Source organism: Orcinus orca, chromosome 3, assembly GCF_937001465.1.
Source record: "Orcinus orca chromosome 3, mOrcOrc1.1, whole genome shotgun sequence".
NCBI classification, from domain to species: Eukaryota; Metazoa; Chordata; class Mammalia; order Artiodactyla; family Delphinidae; genus Orcinus; species Orcinus orca.
Genome location: NC_064561.1, coordinates 62,510,029 through 62,533,382, shown reverse-complemented (window position 1 = coordinate 62,533,382; position 23,354 = coordinate 62,510,029). Strand labels below are relative to the sequence as shown.

The following is a 23,354-nucleotide window of genomic DNA, read 5'->3' as shown; positions in this document are numbered from 1 at the left end:
TAAAAAAGCACTTATGAGAGGAGATAGATAATGCCATCTTACGTGATATTGCTTATGTGCTTGAGTGCCATGGAGAAAATAGGGTGTTTAGCTAGAGATTGAAGGGTGGGGTGGGGTGCAGTGTACAGAGGGCTTTCCCTTTAGTTAGAGAATACTAATGATCTCTTAAGCTGCTCCCCTCCCCTGCTATAAAAACCTTGTATTTGGAAGTAATTTCAAACTTCCAAAAAGTTTCAAAAACAAATAGTATGCTTAGTGTTAATATTTTACCTGTTCTGCTTTATTACTTGTCACATACATGCTCTCTGTTTCTCTGAGCCATTTGAGGGTAGGATACACACACACACACACACACACACCCCATGGCCCTTTACCCCTAAATACACACACACACACACACACACACACCCCATGGCCCTTTACCCCTAAATACACACACACACACACACACACACACACACACACACACACACACACACACACACACACACACACACACACGCGGCTCTTTACCCCTAAATACTTGAGTATTTATTTTCTGAGGGTAGAGATCTTTTCTTACTTAACTACAGCACAGGCATCAATGTAAATTTGCGTTGATAAAATACTTTAATCTGTTGTCCGTATTCCAGTGTTGTCTATTAATCCATTATGTCCTTTATAGCATTTCTTCTCTCTAGTTTAGGATTCTGTCTAGAGTTGGTATTGTGTTGTCATGTCTCTTTGGCCTCTTTAATCTAGAACATTTCCACAGCCTTCCTTTGTCTTTTTTGTATAACAGCAACATTTCTGAAGAGTATACTCCCTGCTGCCCCCTTTCTAAGAGAACATTCTTCATTTTGTGTTTGTCGAATAGCTCCTTATTAGATTGAGGTTATGCATTCTTGCCTGGAATAGGTGATGTTGTGTCCCTCTCAGTCACATTAGGTCAGTTTCTCTATTGCATAGGTGTTTTGTTCATCCTTCTTTGCAACTGTAAGAAATACGTGGGAAGATACTTTAAGACTATCCAAATAACCTCCCTCATCTAAATTTCCTCCTAAATTTGGTGTCCATTGATCATTCTTACTGATGCACTCTTTTGCAGTGTACAATATGACTTTCCAACTCTACTTGCTCTTAAGGGCTTTAAAAATTTGATGTAATTAGAGATTAGTAGCTACATTTTTGTTACGTTGAGAAAGAAAAATTTATTCATGGCTTTCCCACACAGGATGGCTCAACAGCAGGCCTTGAGGTTCCGAGGCCCAGCTCCCCCACCAAATGCAGTGATGCGAGGCCCACCACCTCTCATGCGACCTCCTCCACCTTTTGGTATGATGCGAGGCCCTCCTCCACCACCTCGGCCCCCATTTGGACGTCCTCCTTTTGATCCTAATATGCCACCAATGCCTCCCCCAGGAGGGATTCCTCCACCTATGGGCCCTCCACACCTCCAGGTAAAGAATATAGAGATAGCTGTTTCTTTGTTGGCATTAGTGTCAATATTATATATGGGTTTTGCCTTTAAAACCTGTGTTCTTGGTTTTATAGGAAAATGGGAACTAAAGAGAACATCCTTATATTAATGTGTTGCTCTAAAAGCACTGGTAACAATAATTAGTATGGAAATTCAGACTGGAAATGTATATGGTGATAGAAAAATGTGTTAAGTTAGGATTGAATAGGGTAGTTCTAACCTGCCTTAGTCTCTGAAAATTGTCTTTAGTAATCCATCTTCTTTATGGGAAATGAAGTTTGAAATCTTATGTATAGAGTAGGGGAAATTTGTTTTCAGTGATACATATTGCAGGTAAACTTAAATATATATGTATGTATATTCCTGAGCAGTTCTCCCCAGAAATGATGCCTAGTATAGAATCTAGAAAGTGACAACAAACACATTTTGTAAGCACAATATTTGGATTTTTTTCCTTCCCCAGAAAAAAAATACGGTTATCTTACAATTTTAGAAATGGAATTGTTGTGGGATTTCTTTAAATAAAAACTTTTGTGGTGTTTTAACCTGAGGCATATATCCCTCTTTAGTGTAAATAGACCCAGTTATTGTCTGAAATGAGGTTATGAAGGTATCAACTCTCAAAAATATCTACTTTTGAGATTATATTCTTTTTGACTGAGTATGTTTCTATGTTTTCTTAGTTTATTCAGCCTGTACCATTCTGAAACGAAATAAATGCAGTAGTATCATCTCCCTTCTGTTAGCTTGGATAATCAAGAATGAACTTACTAAAAATAGAAAGAGATAATGAGCTACTGTTTAAATGATGTTAACTCTGTTTCAATAGGGTTATATTTATGGAAGAAACACCAGGTTTTAATACTTTGCTTAGTAATTTTGTTGCCTTCCTAGTAATGAGCAGCCCCCCTTTCCCCCACCCCCTTAAACAAATTGTTAAATGGTTTTATGTTTTCTTCAGGATTAGAATAGGAAGTAACTTTTTGACCTACTGACTGGTATAACTTGTTACATGTGAATTTATTCTACTTTGTGCCTTTAATAGTTAAAGTCCTTGCAGAATATTATAAAATGTAATGGATTAATGTAACCCTCTAATGGAAGTATATCAGATGTTATAATGGGATACTTTCTAATGTTGTGATGCTTTTCTTGGTCTTGATGGATGATTGTGTGGTTTTACAGTAAATCCAAGTGATTTCCAGCTCCTGGTGCATGAGATATATTTGGGGTAGATATTTTATAGAACATGGGCCTGTGTGCTGATGCTTGAAAGACAGCGAGCTGAATCCAGAAAGACTGGAGTATGGAAAAGAAAACATTTTTAGGAAAATGAAATACAGTTGCACATTATTAGCATAATGTCAATTCCATTATCCAGATTAAGATGCTTTGGATAATTGAATTCTAATGTTACTTGTAGATTATAGAGGAAATCTTTTAATCCCTGTTCAAAATCTGTTTTCAAAATGGCAGACCTCTTTTCTGGTTTGGTGAGTAAGATATAGCAGTTACAGTTAAATTGTTTGGTTCAGGATCTTGGCTTGGGTCAGCAGTCGTTGAAGGAATTATCAGATAGTGTTGAATCAGTAATGAATGGTTCCAGGAGTTGTTGTTTTTTTTAACTATAATATATACCATTTAAATTCTCATTTAAATTAGCCATTTTCCTGGCTAATTTTTTTTTTTTCTTGTAGGAAAAGAGAACAAAGGGTTAGGTATATCTGGTTTTTCCTTTTTAGTTATTGCTATGTTATTTGTAAATAAGAATCAGTTTTTTTCTTTTGAAAGTAATCTAGTGCCCAATGTATGAAATAGGCAGTTAGGGTATAAAGAACAAAGCAAAACTCACCCATAATGCTATAACCCAGAGATGACTATTGTTAGTACTTTTTTGTTTTTTTGCGGTACGTGGGCCTCTCACTGGTGTGGCCTCTCCCGTAGCGGAGCACAGGCTCCGGACACGCAGGCTCAGCGGCCGTGGCTCACGGGCCCAGCTGCTCCACGGCATGTGGGATCTTCCCGGACCGGGGCACAAACTTGTGTCTCCTGCATCAGCAGGCGGACTCTCAACCACTGCGCCACCAGGGAAGCCCTATTAGTATTTTGATGTACTTCTTTCTGGTCTATTTAGTAATCATTTTTATTACAGAGAAACTTCTCTTACATAACCTAGATAAATGTATCTGAATTGACTATAAAACTAGTTTCTCTTACAGTGCTTTACTTTTGGGTAGAATTTAGTAATAATTTGAAGGAAAAAAGATAAACACAAGTGACATTACTTCTTGTGAATTAACAGAGACCACCTTTCATGCCTCCACCCATGGGAACCATGCCTCCTCCACCGGGTATGATGTTTCCACCAGGAATGCCTCCTGTGACTGCTCCTGGTACTCCAGCGCTGCCTCCTACTGAGGAGATATGGGTTGAAAATAAAACTCCAGATGGGAAGGTAAATTATAAAATGTATTTAGGTTGTTAGCTTCTTAGTAACAGAAGAGTAAAACAGGAGTTCTGGCAGATTGAGATCAGTGACTATATCTTTGCCAATTAGGAATGAGCCTTGGGTAAGCCAGGGTGGGGCAGGAGTCCTGGAAAGCCTCACTGGATTGGACTTATGCACAGACATAAGGTGGCCTGGAGCACTTACCTAGGTTTGCCTATGATTCTGGAAGCCTGTATTTTAAATATGTTCCTTGGGTCCCCAAAACAGCCCTCAGGTTTAGTGTTTGCTTGGAGAACTCACAAGACTCAGCATGTAGTTGTATTTGCAGCTAAGACTAATTACAGAGAAAAGATACAAAGCAAAACCAGCAAAGAGAAGGAGGTGCATGGGCTGCAGTCTGGAGCAACCACGCACAAGCTTTCCGGAGTCCTTTCAGTGGAATCGTATAGAATGTGTTTAATTCCTGCGACTTGGCATTGTGAACACACAGGTGAAGTGTTGTCTGCTGGGAAAGCTCTCCTGAGCTGAGGAGTCGAGGGTTTTCATTGGGGACTGGTCCTATATCTGGCAACATCTGCCCAGCACATACCACATTCCAGACTCCCAGAAGGAAGGCATGTATTCAGCATAAACTGCATTGTTTGCATAAACAGTTTAAACATAATGAGCCATTCTTATCAGTTAGGGAATGATGGGAACCCTCCTGAAATCTAAGTTTCCAGGTGCCAGCCAAGGACCAACATTGTGGGCGGGGCTTTCTAAGGATAGCAGTCTCAGGCCCGCTGTGTTAACTTTGTGCACAAAATATAACCTTGGTTCTCCTTTTTTGGTGTGTGTTAAAAATATAGTGTGCTCATTATAGAAAACTGGGGGGGGGGAAGGAAAAAAGGAGTGAAAAAGTACCTTTAGTCTCATCATATACAAACAGCCAATTTTGGTGTACTTTCTGTTTTGTAAGGTTTTTTTAATACTGTTTAAGACAAAATATAGTTGTATTATTGTTTATAAATGATAGTTGACAGATTCGTTGATACTGATGATTTTGCTTTCTCTGCAGGTTTATTATTACAATGCTCGGACACGTGAATCTGCATGGACCAAGCCAGATGGAGTTAAGGTCATTCAGCAGTCAGAACTGACACCTATGCTTGCAGCCCAGGCCCAGGTTCAGGCCCAGGCCCAGGCCCAGGCGCAGGCACAGGCACAGGCACAGGCACAAGCTCAAGCTCAAGCTCAAGCGCAAGCGCAGGCCCAGGCACAAGCGCAGGCGCAGGCACAGGCACAGGCACAGGCTCAGGCTCAGGCTCAGGCTCAGGCCCAGGCCCAGGCCCAGGCCCAGGCCCAGGCCCAGGCCCAGGTCCAGGTGCAGGCGCAAGTGCAAGCACAAGCAGTGGGAGCTTCCACCCCTACGACCAGTAGCCCAGCACCTGCGGTATCCACTTCAACGTCATCATCAACCCCATCCTCTACCACTTCTACCACAACAACTGCCTCTTCAGTTTCGCAGACAGTATCAAGTGAGTACTAGTCAGCATGTGTTTTCATTTAGGGGCTAGAGAAATGGACAAGTGGGAATGCATTCCAAAATGATCCTAGTGTTTTAGGTATTATCCTTGATGTTATTTAAAATATGTTTTTGACATTAAGACTTTTGGCTAAAAAGAACAGAAATTTACATTAGTAGAAGAAATTATTTGCCCAGTTGAAATTCATGAAGCTAAACTGGGGAAGTGTAGAGTTAGCTATTCAACTTGGCCAACAGTAATGCTGGGTGATGTGGGGTTTGCAGAATAAGTGTAAGTCTTGGCCCCTGCCCCTATCTTGCAGAGTTTCCAGTTTTTCTAATTGAGGAGGCAAGAATAATGCATGTGAAACAATTAGAGAATAGCGTGCAAAGTTATGCAGCGAAAATAGAAGATATAAGAATTCAAGAAAACGGAGAGACAAGTGAGTGGACTACATGGGTATTGAGGTTTATCATAAAGGATGTGTGATAGGATTTGAATAGGTTCAAAGTTTCAGAGAGGTGTTTCAGGTAGTGGGAAACGTAGGTCAGGAAATGAGGATAAATGTAGTTTATGAATTGTTAGGTGGGAGGATTTATATTGGTTAATATATTGAATAAGAGACCAGGTTATGAAGAGTTTTAAGAACAAGGCAAATGGATGAGGCAGGCAGGCGCTAGGCGGTCTATATGAATGCAGTATTCTGGAAGATTTTTATGGCACTCGTTCTCTGGGTAGTGTTGAAATCAGGGAAACTTAGGAACTTTTCAGTAACCTTGTTTAGAGGTAGATGGGTCCCAGAATGGGATGCAGGCAGATGAAATGTGGAATTGTGTTAGAAGCAGTTCGAAAGGTAAGAGAATTTTCAGGTATGAAGACACAGAGGCCCAAAGGTTACATCTTTTTTATAAAGATGAGAGACAATTAATAGATTTCAGGGATGAGGAGAGAAGAATATTAATTTGCTTGAAAGATTGTCATTAATATTTATGCTACTAGTTCTGGATTTTATTTTGTTCTTTTTTTTTTTTTGATATAAGTATGCTGCTGCTTTTTCTACAGGCTGAGATTGAGCCCCCAAATATTTACATAATTTTATTTATTGGATTATTTATTATGATACTGGCATGAAGATACATAATTATCCCTACAAGGCGATTATAATTTAGATTATTTTGCTACCTGGATAATGGGAGAGAATTTTAAAAAAAAAAAACTGTCTCTCTTCTCTCCCCCAGTAGCTTCAGGGACTAGGGAATTATTAGTGTATATTACCTTGTAAGAAATATGTACATGAGAGAAATTTAGTCATCCTACTGAATTTAAATTCAAATTTGATTTTATTTTACTGATGTGCGTAGTAACCGAAGAAGTAAGGTACCTGTGATATGGAGACAGTTTTTTTAAAGGCCCTATTTGATATTTTTTAGAGGGCTTGGGAGAAAATGTACTTAATAGGAAGATGTAAATAATGCTTTACCAGGTCTCTTGTAGCTAAGTTGAATTCTGAAAATACAGATTAACAGTGATACTAGCTAGTTGGTTGAAGGTCTTTGCCTTTTTATAGGCAAATGCTTCTAAAACCTGTGGGGCAAGGCAGAAAACAGTCAGTTTTTATGGGGTACTTGTGGTGATGGGAGAAGGAGATTAATTAAAAGCAGTGTGGTTCTATGTGGAGGCTCTGTGTTGCTTCTGTTTTATTCCCTGCCTCTTCGGAAGGAAAAATAGTAGTACTTTGTTTTAAGGGAGGTGGGTAGCCAAAAACTTTTAACTGTTCTCTTTGTATTTCATTTCCATATCGGAGTGGTCTATCAGTAGGCCCATAGGTATCTTGTCCATTACCAACCATTCTATTCAGAATTCCTGTTTTTCATTTTTTGTACTACCCTTCAGTGATAGGGAGGCCTTTATTCTAAGAACAGAATAGCAAAATCTTGTTCTTTTTACAGCCTTTAAACATCAATTTTGATGTCTTTCTGAGTATTCCTGATAGCTGTTTTTATTTCGCTTGATTGAGTGTCAAGAAGTGTTATCAGTCTTAATATTTCTCCATCTCTTAGAGATAGTCACTTGTCTTTTTTAGTTAAGATCTGAGGCTGGATTAGTAGTATATTTTGAGATCAAGTGTTACACTAGTTATTTTAGCAAATGGAGTTAGTAGGAATTTACCTGCTCTAAAGTCCTAGCTAACCATTCTCCCAGCTTCCCAGTTAATTCTTTTGTTGCCTTTGTCCCTTTTCTCTCATGACGCATGGCAACTAATCAAATTCAGAAAATCCTGTGTCAGCAAGAGGAATAGGTTGAGTGAATACTTTTTGCCATCTCCATTTCGTGTTCCTTTCCCCCTGAAATTTGATGCCTTTGTAACTCATTTTATTTTCCTGACTCAGTACTTTGTATTGTGAGTTTAGCCAATATTACTAAATACTATTACCATGATTTTTTAAAAATGTAATTCTGTGAACTGCAGTATAAACCTGTGGGTAAATTGAACTAAAAATTAAGGAATTTATATTTTAACCTCAGTTGAGCATAAGCTCATTTTATCCTATGCAAGTTTTGTGAAAAATGCTGATGAAATCCTCCTCCTCAGGGAAGTTGGGAAGAATAACTTGATATATATTCAGCCATTGCAGTAGATTACAAATGCTAAATGGTATATGTATGGGACTGGGCAAATGTTGCATGTAATTTGTATTTTTCATACTGTTATAAAATTATATTAATATGATACTGTACCCTAAGGCTAGGTCTATGCTAGACCACCAATTCATTCCTGGGCCCCTGAAGATACTTGTTTGGCCCTGCTGTCTATTTAGCCAAGGTGAGTCCCTCATTAACAAGTATGAAATTGCTGACATCTTCCCAGCCTAAGTGAGTTTTTCATTGTTAGGAGCTGAAGGAAAGACAGTGAGAAATTTTTTCAGTTGGATTATTGGGTGGTTTGCATTAAACAGTGTGCTTTCCCTTAGAATAAAATTGGCATAAAGATTAGGAAAGCACTGTTTTATTTAATTTGATAAATTTCATTCTTATTCCAGTATAGGTAAAGTTTGGCATTTTTCTTTATATCAAGATAAAGATGAAGTATTAGTTACCAATGAATTATGAAAATGAATTTTGTTTTGAAACTAGATGGGTTGTGAATAAATAAAAAATGTTTTGTAATATTTGAGAACAACTTAAAAAAAAGGAAATATGAATTTTATATATTTTGGGGGTCACAAAGTGTGATTACTAGGGATAAAATGTTTTATTTTTGATATTTAAAAATAACATATTAGCAGAACCAAATTATCCTGAATTTCACATTTTACTGGTCTCTCACACTGGAAACCTGAGTTATTTTTTTTCTTTTTTTACCTTTTTATTTTGAAATAATTATAGAGAAACCCAAGTCGTTTTTGACTCCATTTGTTCATATCCAGTCAGTCATTAGTTATTGCATACCTTTTTCTCTCTGTTCTTCCTTGCTTGGACAACTCCAGATACGTTGAAATTGATTTTCCCACCTCTGTTCTTCCTTTTCTTCCTATGCATCCGCCAGGTTAATTCATCAAATGAACAGTGATTGTTACTCTTCCATACAGAAGCCTTCATTCTACCTCCCCCACATCCCTTTTACATTCATGAAGTCACATAAATAACGTGTGAATGCATTCTTATAAAAAAAATCAAACTCTAACGAAGCATGTGTAGTAAAAAGTAAAAGGTGTACACATACGTTTTGGTGTTCATTCTTTTAGATCATTTCTCTACGTTTACATAAGTTCTTCCCTTTCCCTACCCAGTCAAGTGCTGACTCCTTAGTCGTCTGTTCAAGGCCTCCCACTTTATGCCTCTGGCCTGCCTTTCCAGCTGTAACTCACTGGTTCTGTTGGTATGCCTAGTGTTTTACTAGTTGACTGCTTGTCTTCTGTTTTCTAAACAATACCTTGTTGTCCCCTACTCTTTGCTTTTACTCACTTTTCTCACCACTTGCTTATTTACTCCTTTCACTTTGTCATTTTCCTTGTTGAAATCCTAATCTTTCAAGGCCTATCACCACAGTATAAAATTTTCTGTACTGTCTCACAGTAAGAAATGGTCTTTGGGTCTTGAGTTACACTCCTATACATTTATCCCATTTCACTTTGTGTTTTAGTTATTGTTTATGTTTCATTTAACTGTTTTCAAGCTTCTTGGAAGACAGAGACCTTGTTATAAATTCCTTGCAGTGCATGGAATGGGCCCTAAATACTTACATACTGAATGAGTGAATGATGAATGAATATAGTAAAATGGTTTATGAAGGAGTGATACATATTTCTGTTTTATCTTTTATCAGCACCCACAACACAAGATCAGACCCCAAGTTCTGCTGTTTCAGTTGCCACGCCTACAGTTAGTGTTTCAACTCCTGCTCCTACAGCCACACCTGTGCAAACTGTTCCTCAGCCACACCCCCAGGCGTTACCTCCTGCCGTTCCTCATTCAGTACCTCAGCCAGCAGCAGCAATACCTGCTTTTCCACCAGTAATGGTACCTCCATTTCGTGTTCCCCTTCCTGGCATGCCAATTCCACTTCCAGGTAAACCAATAGATAATAATAGTTTTTCCAGCTATGTTTTCATATTGTCAGTTAGTTTGTTCTCATGTGTCTGTTGCATTTGAAATTTGCCTTGAATCTCACTTGTTTGAAACATTTTTGAAAGATTCATGGCTAACTGCAGTATTTTTCTCTTCAGTTTTGGTAAATGTCCTTTTCTGTTGTTGTTTACATGTCTTAAAATTAGAGCCACATTTAAAGCTACACTCATTTTGGATAATGGCCCCAATGAATTAAAAATGATCATCTTTTTGTGTAAATATGTTCTAAATGCAATATTTTAAGGGACTAAGTGTATGAAGTTAAGAAATCACAGGTCACAATAGGTAAAACAAGTTAAGTGATTTCTATATCATGCATTGGTCTAAGCACTTTACATGGAACAATTCGTTTAGTTTTCACAACCGTCTTATGAGGTAGATACACAGGTTAAGTTACTTGCCCGTGGTCACATAGCTAATAAGTGATGGTGTTGGGGTTTGAGTCTGGGCACTCCAGATCCAAAAATCATGCTCGTAATAATTACGTTATACTGAGAAGAAAATGTGAGTCACTTAACTTAAAAAAATTCATCTAAAACAGAAAGCATAAGTTTCCCTTGTAACAATTGTGAAGTATAACAGGCACCATTTTAACGTTTAATTATGGTGAGTTCATGTGTTTTATTTTTTTAGGGGAAATCATTTCAACTAGAGAAGGAATTAAAAGATTGTGGAGTAGAATTTTTCCCACAGGGATTGAACAGTGGTAGTGTTTGGCATTGTAATTTGAGTGTGTTTGCTGTTGTCAAACATATTTACTCCTTAATCCATGGTCCGTTCTCCTAGAATTATAGTTGAAAATGTTGACGCCTTAGAGAGGTCAAGCTCACAAGGCTAGTTTGTAGCAAAGATGAATAGAACCTAGGCCTCTTTTCTTCTAATTTCACACTCCTTTCACTATGGTTGCTGCTTTATTGTACTAGTTTTTGTGTAAGAATAAGGTTGTGATACAGCTATTTCTTAGATTTGCACACATTTTAATTATCACACTATTTCCTTGTAACTACTTCGAAAAGAACACTTTCATATATTACACCTTAGCAAGAAAGAAACCAAAAATTTAAGAATTAGTGGGTTTTTTGGAAAACCTTTTTACATGTTGTCGATGTAGTGTTAGATAATTAAATGACCAGTATGTGATGTTTAAGAAACCGAAATCACTTAAAAGTAAGAAGAAAATAAAAAATGTTGTCTCTAATACTAGGGATTACCCTTTTTCAAAATTAAATTTAAGATTAAGCAGCTGATACTTTCCTCTTTGGATATACTCTTTGTAGAAAATTAAGTGTTGAATGGATAAAAGCTTGATATTCGTCATAACCTCTTGCAATCTTGGTCTGCTTTAGGGTCAGGGACAGTGTTAAGACCAGATCCTGGATTCTGAGCGATCGTAAGGAGCTGAGATTGTTAATTCTGTAGAGAGAAGATTGAGAGGTAGCATAATAACATATATGAGGTATTGGAAAGGCTGTTGTCTAAAAGAACTTTGGTTTTGCTTTAGAGGTTCTTAATAGGACCAGTGGGTGAAAGAGTAGCAAAATTTATTTCTGTAGAAAGTGAAATTTTGTCACAGTAAAATCCCTTCAGTTATAGCTGTCTTTGGATGTCTTGGTCTTCTCTGGTCCTCATCCCACCGTTAAATTTTAGAACAGGTGGTAACCGTTTGTGTTACCAGATGAGGTAGTACCTATGAAGTTTGGCAGTAAAAGGCATTTAATAAATGGGAGCCACTAATAATACTTTGTAGGTCAGTTGGAAGAGAACCTGAGTTAGATAATCTGTAAAATTTTATGCAAGATACCAGAGATTCTTTGGAGAGGGAACTAATGTTTTATAGAAAGTAATATTTGTTTTATATAGTAAGGCATCTTAGAATTCGTTCATTTTCTCATTTCCCCTTTTAATTCAGTCATCTAAGGTACTTTAGTAAAAAAAAAAAAAAAAAGAATGGAAAAGAAGACTTGTTTTTCTCCTCCCCAAATCTTTGGTTTTATGTATAATGCCATCTATCTCTGTTTTTCCTTTTTTATATCAATTCAACAGTAAGGTAAAGCAGGAGGAATTTGGATGTAATTTATCTTGGAGCCTTATATTCTATTTGAAATAGCAATGTATGGTGCTAATGAGGATGATTAAAGAAGGGATAGTGAAGATGAAGAAAAGGAGTGGAAGAGTTAGGTAAAATATAGGAGTAAGAGGTGGAGTTGGGGATAGTGAATTGGATTAGGATTACAGGATTTCTACTTCTTAGTCTGTAAAATCTTATTTGGAATTTTAAGAAGCTTATGGTCAGTGACATCAAGATTATCCAGAATACTAAATGGAATTTTCTAATTTCCTGGTAGAATATAATTTGAGGGTAGAGTTGTAGGAAAATTGAACAAATGCTCCTTTTTAAAAGAAGGTTAAAAATTTAGATGTTTGGTTATTTTGTGAGTCTTCATGATATGCATATAGTCACCCTTAGAAAACCTTAAGTTGGTCTTTTTAACATGAGAAGAAACAAATATGTCCTTTTATTATGGCCTATAATGTTGATAGTCAAATACAAGAGTTCTGCGTTGGCCCAGCTGATATTTAGCAATGGCAGTTAGGCCTGAATATGAGTATATTTGACTTTCTTTTGTTTAAGTTGTATAGTTGAAATTACTTATTAGGAGATGGTTTTGGAGAACAGTCTTTGAGAGTAAAGTTCAGAGTCTAAGAATTGAATTTCTAGTGCTGACTTAGTAGGCTCAGTGATCCTGCAGATAGCAGTATTTATACTAATTTGAACCTAATATATGCTGTAACTTCCTTAATCAGATGAATTTTTCCATTGCTTTCTTTAAACATTATGGAAAATAAAACTATACATAAACTTTATTCAGCATACTTTTTTGATCTAGTGCGTTTTAGTTTCATTGTTAATAGAAAGTTTAGCTTTAATATTTTTATTTAAAATAGTAATTAAGAAATTAAGGCACTTATCAAAAATTGGCAGTATTTTGTGTGTGTGTGCGCGTGAACATAGGTATGTTATTTACAAATGCAGGGGTTTAATTTAATTTTTGTCTCTGAATTAGGAAAAATTTATTTTTATGTACTTTAGTGGGGAAAAGAATTTATTACTTTTAATTTTTATCGGTACCAAAATAGGTGTAGTGGTTTTTTTTAGCCAAAACAAATAGAAAATAAAATTTAACTTCCCAACCCTTTGCCTTCAGCCTTTTCCTTTAAAAGTTTTAAAAAACTCTTAATTTTGATTTTCCTCAATTAATCAGTCTTAGTTTTCCAGCTTTTCGTTTCATTCCCTTTTTATCACCATTGTAATGCATCATGATGAGTCTTCATTCTTCTAAGAACTGTACGTAATTTCCATTCTTTAATACAAGTGCTACTCCTTTAGCTGGCTTAAACGATTGAGGTTTCTAAAGTAATCAGCCCAGGTAGTCATTAATGATACTAAAGGGGCTGTCTTCTTCTTAATTTGTTAGCCTGCCCCCACAGTGTTCCAAGCCCGTGGCATTCCATACAGCAGGCACTACACATGGATATTTTGTCAGTTGAATGCTACCCTCCTCTTCATCTTTGCCCTTTTATTTAAAGTATTATTTGCAGTGGTATATTGGGATCTGTCTTATACTTTATTTTCTTCCTTTTCCTCCCACCCTTCTTTGTCCTATCTTACTCTTTTTCTACTTCTGCATGGTTATGCTCCATGCCTCTGCTTTTGCATGTAGTTCCCACTTAGCAGCAGCACAGAGAAAGTGTCTTGTTAGTGTCATGCTGCGTCTGCCTTTCACTGGTGTCTTAAGCAGCATGGGTTTGATGTCCTGTGGGAAAATGTCCCACATGAAAACATGAAAACTTGTTATGCATACGTAATGAAGGGGCTTTCCTTTGTTGAATTTAAACTCTTGAGACTCCTTCAAATATTATCAGCTGGTTTGATAAAAAGGTAATTGATGCTATAATTTAGAATTAGTTATCATTGAATTTGGCACCACTTCCCACAAAATGTCAAACAAAAAGAAATTCTACTCCATCCTTGGTCTTTTTCATTGGAAATAACATTCTAAATTGTAGTGGTAAATTATTTCCCTGAATCCCAGTGGTAGCCGACATACAATGGCAGCTTTCCAACGTATGCTTGCTTATCCATTTTACAGGTGTAGCAATGATGCAAATAGTCAGCTGCCCGTATGTAAAGACAGTCGCTACCACCAAGACCGGTAATTTTTAAAACCATCTTAGTTTGTTTTGTCTGTAAGTTGGCATGGTAGTGAATGTTGTTGTTTATCCTTTTATTTATTTATTTTGCCCAAGTGAGTGGATTTTTTTATATTTTTCTTTTTAATGAGCAGTATAAATGCAGTTGTCATATTTGGCCAACACTTAATTTTCCCAATTGCCTGTAGTATTAGCTTCGTTGGTTCACAAAAGCAAATAAGGTCAAATCACTTTATATCTTAATTTTTGTAATAAGTGTAAACAACTTCATTCTCATATTCATAACATTTAATTTTATTTTTTGACGTGTGTTTTTAAGTTAAATATAAAAAAATCATTTCCATGTGTAAAGTGATGTGATTATGCTTGCATGCTAGTGAGTATATGTGTGTGAATATTTGTGTGTATAGTATAAATTTGCATTTTAAAGTTACTGAAGTTATCTACCTGAAACTTAAATTCTGGTATAGGATTTGAGTTTTTTTTTTTTTCAATTTTGATTCACGTTTTTGATTATTTATAATACCAGCTTGTTTAGTTGTCTGGTGAAAAATATAGATCTTGGCTTATCTTTTTAAAAAAAAAAAAAAAAAAGAAACATTGCTCTCTTTCCAGAAAAGAATAAACTGTCAAAGAGTTTACAGGGATATCTCACTTAATCACTTAGTATATTAAAGTTGATTTGATAGTAAACTCAGTCATTTACTTTATTTTTACTTATTTATTTTTTCAATCATTTACCTTAAAATAGAATTTTATTCATATCCTTTTTAGGTACCTTAGAACAAGAAAACAATTTTGCCTCAGGAAATATGCCTAGTAAAAGTGCTTGTTGCCTTGATTTCATTAGAATTTGAGGAAATTCTTTTTTTTTTCCAAATAAATTTTATTTATTTATTTTTGGCTGTGCTGGGTCTTTGTTGCTGTGCACAGGCTTTCTCTAGTTGCACGAGCGGGGGCCCCTCTTTCGCTGCAGTGCACGGGCTTCTCACCGTGGCGGGCCCTTCCTTGCGGAGCACAGGCTCCAGGCACACGGGCCTCAGCATTTGTGGCATGCGGGCTCAGTAGTTGTGGCGCATGGGCCCAGCTGCTCCTCGGCATGTGGGGTCCTCCCAGACCAGGGATCGAACCCGTGTCCCCTGCATTGGCAGGCGGATTCCTAACCACTGCGCCACCAGGGAAGCCCAGGAAATTCTTTATAAAAATATATTTCTATTAATAAGTAGAGAATGTACCATTATTTTTATAATTTATTATGTTATATTTTATTAAGATTTCACTTATAGGTGTGACCCAAATTTCTGACTGTTCTTAAGGTACTTCTTGGGTTCAATTTCTGAATCTAATTGAATTTAGGCATTAGAAGTAAACCAGGGATATAGATTTAAGTAATTAAATCATAATTTATATGATTTTTTTTGTTTCAACTGGCTCATTCATTATTAATGTTTAGTAGAAAGATTTAGCTCATATTTCAAAGTTTTATTTTATATCACAATTTGATACTTGCATCTAATTTTTTTATTCTTTTTCTTCTAGGTGTATTGCCAGGAATGGCCCCTCCTATTGTACCCATGATACACCCCCAGGTTGCTATTGCAGCTTCACCTGCTACCTTAGCTGGAGCAACAGCAGTTTCTGAGTGGACTGAATATAAAACAGCAGATGGGAAGACATATTATTATAATAATAGAACATTAGAATCAACCTGGGAAAAACCCCAAGAGCTAAAGGAAAAAGGTATAGTTTTAATGACTTGCTGGGACATAGTATAAATAGAAATGCTATTTGAAATTCTGAGTTAATTCCTTTTTTAAAACGTTTGAGGGATTTTTTAGTTACATAGTGTTGGATTATTTATTTCCTCTGAATTGTTAAATATGTATTCATTTAAAAAGCCAGTTCTTCTACTTACATGTTTGTCCATCACTTTACCATCTGGAGAAGTTAAATTATATGTACACACTAATATATATTTTTTACTCTGGTCAGGAATTGCATAATTATTCTACTGAATAATTATCGTTATCCTTATTGAGATTGATAGTAATGGTCAGGAAGGAATGTGTTTATTGTATGTGTTCTGAAGAAAAACTTTAGGCTGTTGGAATCTTGGAGGAAGAGGACTCATAATGTTCTATTTCACAAGTCCCTGTTTGTGTTTTTTAGTATGTTATCACTTTCACTAAAATGAATGATTGCTACAAATGATATATGAATGACCTGAAAGACTTTATGTCCCTCTGAAATCAGTAGTTCTTTTCTACTGACAGTTTCCTGATTGGTATAGCAAGGTATTTGAAGTTGAACATTATATTAGATGCAAATCAATGATATTACAAGGAAGAACATTTTATTTTTGTGGTTAATAACTAGAAATGGAATATCTTAACTGCCTAGTCTCTGAAAGTTCATCAGAAGTTACTTCAGAACCACTGTGTGATGTTATCTCAATTTTTAATAGAAAAATTAGAGGAGAAGATTAAAGAGCCAATTAAAGAACCTTCTGAAGAACCTCTGCCAATGGAAACGGAGGAGGAGGATCCTAAAGAAGAGCCAATAAAGGAGATAAAAGAGGTAAAGGGCCATTACCTGTTTACCTGGGAGCCACCATTGATTGTTGGGTACAGTTTACTTGTAACTGAAAACCCATTTGCTGTAGTTTTAAATAATTGCTGAAAATCTGACCTCTGCAATTTTAGGGTTCTTTGAAATTTCTAATTCAGTTTTTCCTTTGAAAGTTTCATTAAATTACTTCTTATACTAAACCAAGACCCCCTTAGAAAGAAAGGACCTTGGACCAGAGCTGATGTCCCCTCCTGACTTACAGACTGGTACATGTTATAATTAGAAGTACAACTTCATATTGGGGAATGATCGTTGTATTTTATTTGTCCTCTCGTGGCATGGAATAATCTCTGTACAGCACTAAAAGAGCTCTGCTTTTTGGAATCTTTTTTTATTCAATGAGGGACCAATGGTAGTCTTGTCTTATCAGTAAGGAATTTCGCAGAAAAAAGAAACAACCTTAGATGAAGTGGTCTCCTGTCATCTTCTATACCCTTCTCCTTATTTCTACTCTTAAACAGATGGTTAGTGAGTCTGTAAGATAGGACCTGCTGCTGATCGGGTCTACTGTTGTGCAATTCGGCTCTGTCTAGGGGGCGAGGATTGAGAACTTATTTAGAAATTCTGACTCAGAGTCTCTCCTCTGTATGCTAGCAACACACCTTATGTTGGTTGTACTTTAAGGTATTTGCAATCTTTCTTGTATTTGTGGGATATTCAGGTATAGTTTTGCAATATTAATTTAATGGGAGTAATATCATTTCCCATAGGAGCCCAAAGAAGAGGAAATGACTGAGGAAGAAAAGGCTGCCCAGAAGGCAAAACCAGTGGCTACTACTCCTATTCCTGGTACTCCATGGTATGTACTTGACTTAAGCTGTTTGATTGATTGCCATGCTTGATTATTACATTATTATCCAATAGGAAGAAAAAGTACTTTAAAAAAGCATGTGTCAAATACCTGTTTGCTTATTTATTTATTTATTTTGGCTGCGTTGGGTCTTCTTTGCTGTGCATGGGCTTTCTCTCTAGTTGTGGTGAGCAGGGGCCACTCTTCGCTGCGGTGTGCGGGCCTCTCATTGCGGTGGCTTCTCTTGTTGCTGAGCACAGGCTCTAGGCGTGCGGGCTTCAGTAGTTGTGGCACGTGGGCTCAGCAGTTGTGGCTTGCGGGCTCTAGAGCGCAGGCTGAGTAGTTGTGACGCACGGGCTTAGTGTCTCTGCGGCATGTGGGATCTTCCCGGACCAGGGCTCGAACCCATGTCCCCTGCATTGGCAGGTGGATTCTTAACCACTGCGCCACCAGGGAAGTCCTCAAATACCTGTTTTTATCTACTGAATATTTTTTGGTTCTTGTTCATTGTATTTTGGGTGCTCAAAATTCAACTGCTGCAGTGTCTTCCTCCCTTCATGGAACTCTCCATTAATATTTATTGTTTAAAATTATAGATTTGAACCACTAAGATCCTGAATCTACTTTTTTATTGTTTAAAATGTTTTAAAATTGCTTTTGTATATATCTCCTCATATGTGATTATGTTTACAGAACTTTGTAAAATTATGTCTTTTTATCTTAGCATTGAATAGTCTATTTTTTTTCTTTTCTTCTTATGTTTGGTTTTCCCTTTTCTTCCTCTCCCCACATGAGGGTTTTCTCTCCTGTTCCTATTCTAACTTATTTAATCCATGTACAGTCTACACATGGCAATGAGTTGGCTTGTTTCTTAAGTCTTATAATCTACAGATTCCCCTCCAACTTGTTTTCCTTGCTTTTTCCTCCTTGTTTTTATATTGAAAAAAATAAATGTATGTGTTCTGTAGAGTCCCACAGTCTGGATTTTATTATTGCATTCTCATGGTACTCTTTAATAGAATCCTCCATTCCTGAATTTCCTGCAAGTTAGCAGGCAGTTACAGAGATGTGCCGGATTCATGTGTGATCTTTATCTCATATATTTCCTATTTCAGACCTAGATTCAGCCATTTTCCAAGGAGCCCTGGTTTCTTTTTGTGAGAAGTGGCATTTTTACACCATGTGGGATCTAGGGATAGTTGTTACTACTGAATTAGTCATTATTTTTAGACCTCTTTGGTAGACAGAGGTGGAAGATACATACGTTTAAAGATACATCTTAAGTTCACACCATTACTTGCAGTTCAAGTCTACTACAAGATTTTTACTGACTCTCATCATCTATCTTAATTCAGTACCTCCTTTTCTTCTGAAAACCATCTTTGAGTGATAGCAACATAATTATTCATTTGCTTTTCTCACAGGCAAGAACAGTACTATCACCAACAGTGTGATTACTGAAGACAGTTTAAGCTTTTTTTTTCCAGTTATTTTTATGTTTAGGGTATATTACTCTAGGGATGTATAGTCAAATCATTGTGTTTTAAAAGCATTTTGGAATAGTTGTTTTTTTTGTTTTGTTTTTTTTGTTTTTTGCGGTACGCGGGCCTCTCACTGCCGTGGCCTCTCCCGTTGCGGAGCACAGGCTCCGGACGCGCAGGCTCAGCAGCTGTGGCTCACGGGCCCAGCCGCTCCGCGGCATGCGGAATCCTCCCGGACCGGGGCACGAACCCACATCCCCTGCATTGGCAGGCGGACTCTCAACCACTGCGCCACCAGGGAAGCCCTGGAATAGTTGTTTTTTATGTAGTTATTCTACCAACTTGGTACACAGGTTCCCTTTCAAAAATAATTGTGCAAAATATTTACCCAGTTCTAGAATCAAAGTTATGAAAACAATTTGTTTAAAAGAATGCATTTTTTGGGCTTCCCTGGTGGCGCAGTGGTTGAGAGTCCGCCTGCCGATGCAGGGGATACGGGTTCGTGCCCCGGTCCGGGAAGATCCCACGTGCCGCCGAGCGGCTGGGCCCGTGAGCCATGGCTGCTGAGCCTGCGCGTCTGGAGCCTGTGCTCCGCAACGGGAGAGGCCACAATGGTGAGAGGCCCGCGTACCACAAAAAAAAAAAGAATGTATTTCTAGATTGTGGTTTCTCTGAGAATTGTACATGAAAAGCCGGTAACCAGCTCCAAACCCTACCAGTCTGGAGTTTGTGGACGTTACCAGTTTTCAGACTTGGGTCTTTTCTCAGATTATTAAAATTTTCTTTTGGAATTTGTTTAAGTAATGCTTTTTTTCATCTGTTTCTTTTCCCCTTTCTGGAACATTTGTAACTTGCTTATTGAATATCTTGTACTTATGCTAAATCTCTTACTTTTTCTCTTACGCTTTATATCTATAATTCCTGTACTTTGCTTTGTTATTTTCTCATTGATCTGATACGATATTAGATGAAAGCATACAAAAGAAAGCATACAATATAAAGGAATTATATGAAGTAAAAAATTACAGAATTCCACTGTCACCAAGCCCTTCCTCGTTAGTAAAAGTTTGGTACATATGCTTTCTGCACCTTTTGCTATATTGTGTTTTATGCACGTGTGTGGAGATGTGTGTGTGTTATACATTCACATTACAGTGTCTTTAGAAAGTATATTATTTCTGAATTTTTTAGTAAATATGTCCTAGACATTTTGCAATTTTAGTACATGTAAATCTATTTGTGATAGCGTAGTTTTCTGTTGTATGAAAATAGGTAATTTGCCTACAAATGGGTGATTAGGTGGTCTTCTGTTTTTGTATTGTTTGTGTTTTTTTGTTTGTTTTGCCCTGGCATTACGAAAGTTGCTGTTTAGGGCATCCTTTATACATACATATTTCTTTGTGAACACATGCAAGTATTTCTGTTGGATTTATTTCTAGAAGTGAAATTGTTGAATCAAGTGATAAAGCTATTTAAAATTTTGGTGAATATTGCTAAATAGACCTCAGAAAGGGTTTTTTTTGTGGGAAGAAGGGGGTGTACCAGTTAATATTCCCAGCAACAGCCTGAGCGTACCAGTTTTCTCTCACTCTCACCAGTGTAGGGATATTCCTTTTAAATCTTTAGTATCCTGATAAGAAAAGAAATCTTGTATGTTTCCAGAATGTTGGTATAATTGAACCTATTTTATGTCTGTTGGCTGTGCATTGCCTCTTTGCAGTTTTTGCTCATCTTTTTATGGACTTGTCTTTTTCTTATTGGTATGTGGGAGCTTTGTATGTATACTGCTTTTAACGCTGACATAAAGAACTCGCACACCTCAATAATATGGAAAACAATCCAACAAAAAAGTAGTCAAAAGACATGAATATGTACTTTACAAGCAGTACGTGTGAAGGAAGCTCCTTGTCATTAGTACTCAGAGAAATGTAAATTAAAACCACACCTATGGGCTTCCCTGGTGGCACAGTGGTTGAGAGTCCACCTGCCGATGCAGGGGACACGGGTTCATGCCCCGGTCTGGGAAGATCCCACGTGCCGTGGAGCGGCTGGGCCCGTGAGCTGTGGCCGCTGAGCCTGCGCGTCCAGAGCCTGTGCTCCGCAACAGGAGAGGCCACAACAGTGAGAGACCCGCGTACTGCAAAAAACCCCACAAAAAACCACACCTATTAGAATGGCTAAAAGTTTTGAAAACTGGGCATGCCAAATGTTTTAGAGGATGGTGAGCAGCTGAAACTCTCATACACTGCTGATGGGAATTTCAAAATGGTAGGACCACTTTGCAGAGCAGTTGGGCAGTTTCCTAGGAAGAATATATAATAAATAATTCAGCCATTCCACTTCTATTTATTCGAGAGAAACAAAAACATATGTCTATACTTTTACAGGAATGTTCGTAACAGTTTTATTTGTAATTTATTTGGGCTGTTTCCAATTTTTGGCTATTACAAATAAGCAAGTATCTAGGAGTGGAAAAATAGAAAACTAGAAACACCCCAAATGTGCATCAACAGGTGTATGGATAAACAAATTGTGGCATGCTACTCAGCAATAAAAAGGAACAACTATAGATGCACTCAACAACATAGATGAATATCGAAGTCATTATTGCTAGGTGAAATCTTTTGTGGAAATTATTTTTGTCATGGAATCCAACCAAAAACTAGGGCCTACTGATCCTAGGGAATACAAAATACTTCTAGTTTTGATCTTTCTTTATAATTAATTTAAAGGCAGGAGTTGGGGGGGGTGAGTGTAATACATTTTCATCCAATTATTCAGTGCAGAATCCTCTTCAAGAATTTCCATTAGAACCATCCTGAGACACTTAAGCGATCTTGTTAGATGTTTAACTTTATTGGGAAAAAACTAAGCCTCAATTTTCAATACCAATTTCTGAAACACTGTTTGATCCATATTAATAGCAATAACTACTTTGAGGTGGAGGTGCTATTCTACTAACTCATGTTGGCTTCAAAATACCTAGGTGTGCTAATACAGCTCCAATGGTATTAGCGGTAAATGTGGAGTGAGAAGCTGTCAGGACATTTCAGCATTAATAGAAAAACTATGGACAAAGAATTCTTGTGTCGCAAAACTACCCTGTGCTAATAATATGCATGTTAAAGTGATTAGGGGGGAAGTGTACTGATAATCTGCATTTTTTAATGTATCAAGAAAAGTAAGACTGGCAGATGCATTGATGGAAGGATAGATAAGTGATAAAGCATATATGATAAAATGTTAAATGTAAAATCTAGGTGGTCAGTATCTAGTATTCATTGTTCTAGAAACATTCTTTCGATATTTCTGTATGTTTCAATTTTTTCATAATATTGGGGGTAAAAAACTATGGAAACAAAAGAAACTCTAGAAAAGCAGCAGTTGATTGATATAAATGTATATATAAATAAAAATAAAGTCCCTGTGCCACTATAGGTAAATACAAAAGTTTAAATACTATAAGTTCAAAGATAAATTTTTCATAAGTTAAAACCCAACACAGATTACAGACAAATAAAACATGGTAAATACAGGCAGCCCTCAATTTGCACTTTGTACGGGACTGTAAAAAATTTATGGCAGGCTAAATCTTTGTGATGCAATCTTAGTAAGCAATGGAAAAAGTTACAGTTCTCAATGACCTTAAAAATTTTTGTCAAAACATTAAAAACTCTCTTAGAACCAGAAACTAAAGCTTACTGATCTAGGAAATATAAAATGCTTCTAATTTTGACCTCTCTTTATTCTTAAAACAACAACAACAAAAAGTCAGATTGATGCTCTGAAATACCAGGAAAAGAATTCTAGTATAGTTAAGGAAAACATGGAACTTCATGTTTTTTACATTTAGCTTCTTATCTCTAAAGGAATAATAATTTGAAGAGCAACATCTAAAGATATCAAAAAAATAAACTAATAAAGTGTGATTATCCAAATGAAGTAGCATACTTGCTTAGCTGAACAATTTGTTTAACTTAGAGTTAGCACTTACCCATCTTATAAGAAATAGAAAATAAATTAGGGAATTAAGGTTACACTGATAGTACATTCCTTCATCGACAGAACTTGGAAGATAATTTGGACAAGTGGTTATCTTTCGTGTATTCAGATGGACTGTAAAAACACTAGGACCATGTAGTTGCATGTTTGGAGAAGGAATGGGGTGCTTCCTAAGGCACAAGCTAGAAGCTGTAAATAA

General features: G+C 36.9%; 1 protein-coding gene across 13 annotated transcripts in view; it reads left to right on the top strand.

Moving 5' to 3' along the window:
- TCERG1 (transcription elongation regulator 1) overlaps positions 1 to 23,354 on the top strand; it is a 59,842-nt gene that overhangs the window by 4,869 nt on the left and 31,619 nt on the right. For 5 of the 13 annotated variants that reach the window (XR_004477200.2, XM_033406853.2, XM_033406849.2 and 2 more), the window contains exons 2-10: positions 1,214 to 1,439; positions 3,762 to 3,914; positions 4,966 to 5,425; positions 5,736 to 5,855; positions 9,741 to 9,983; positions 14,194 to 14,256; positions 15,794 to 15,994; positions 16,719 to 16,831; positions 17,593 to 17,681. Coding sequence is in view for 12 of the 13 variants with exons in the window: in XM_033406853.2 (XP_033262744.1) it covers positions 1,214 to 1,439; positions 3,762 to 3,914; positions 4,966 to 5,425; positions 5,736 to 5,855; positions 9,741 to 9,983; positions 14,194 to 14,256; positions 15,794 to 15,994; positions 16,719 to 16,831; positions 17,593 to 17,681 (1,668 nt within the window). In the remaining variant the exon portion in view is untranslated. The remainder of the gene's footprint in view (positions 1 to 1,213; positions 1,440 to 3,761; positions 3,915 to 4,965; positions 5,426 to 5,735; positions 5,856 to 9,740; positions 9,984 to 14,193; positions 14,257 to 15,793; positions 15,995 to 16,718; positions 16,832 to 17,592; positions 17,682 to 23,354) is intronic. The other 8 variants (XM_049708038.1, XM_049708037.1, XM_033406850.2 and 5 more) reach the window with 3 other exon arrangements.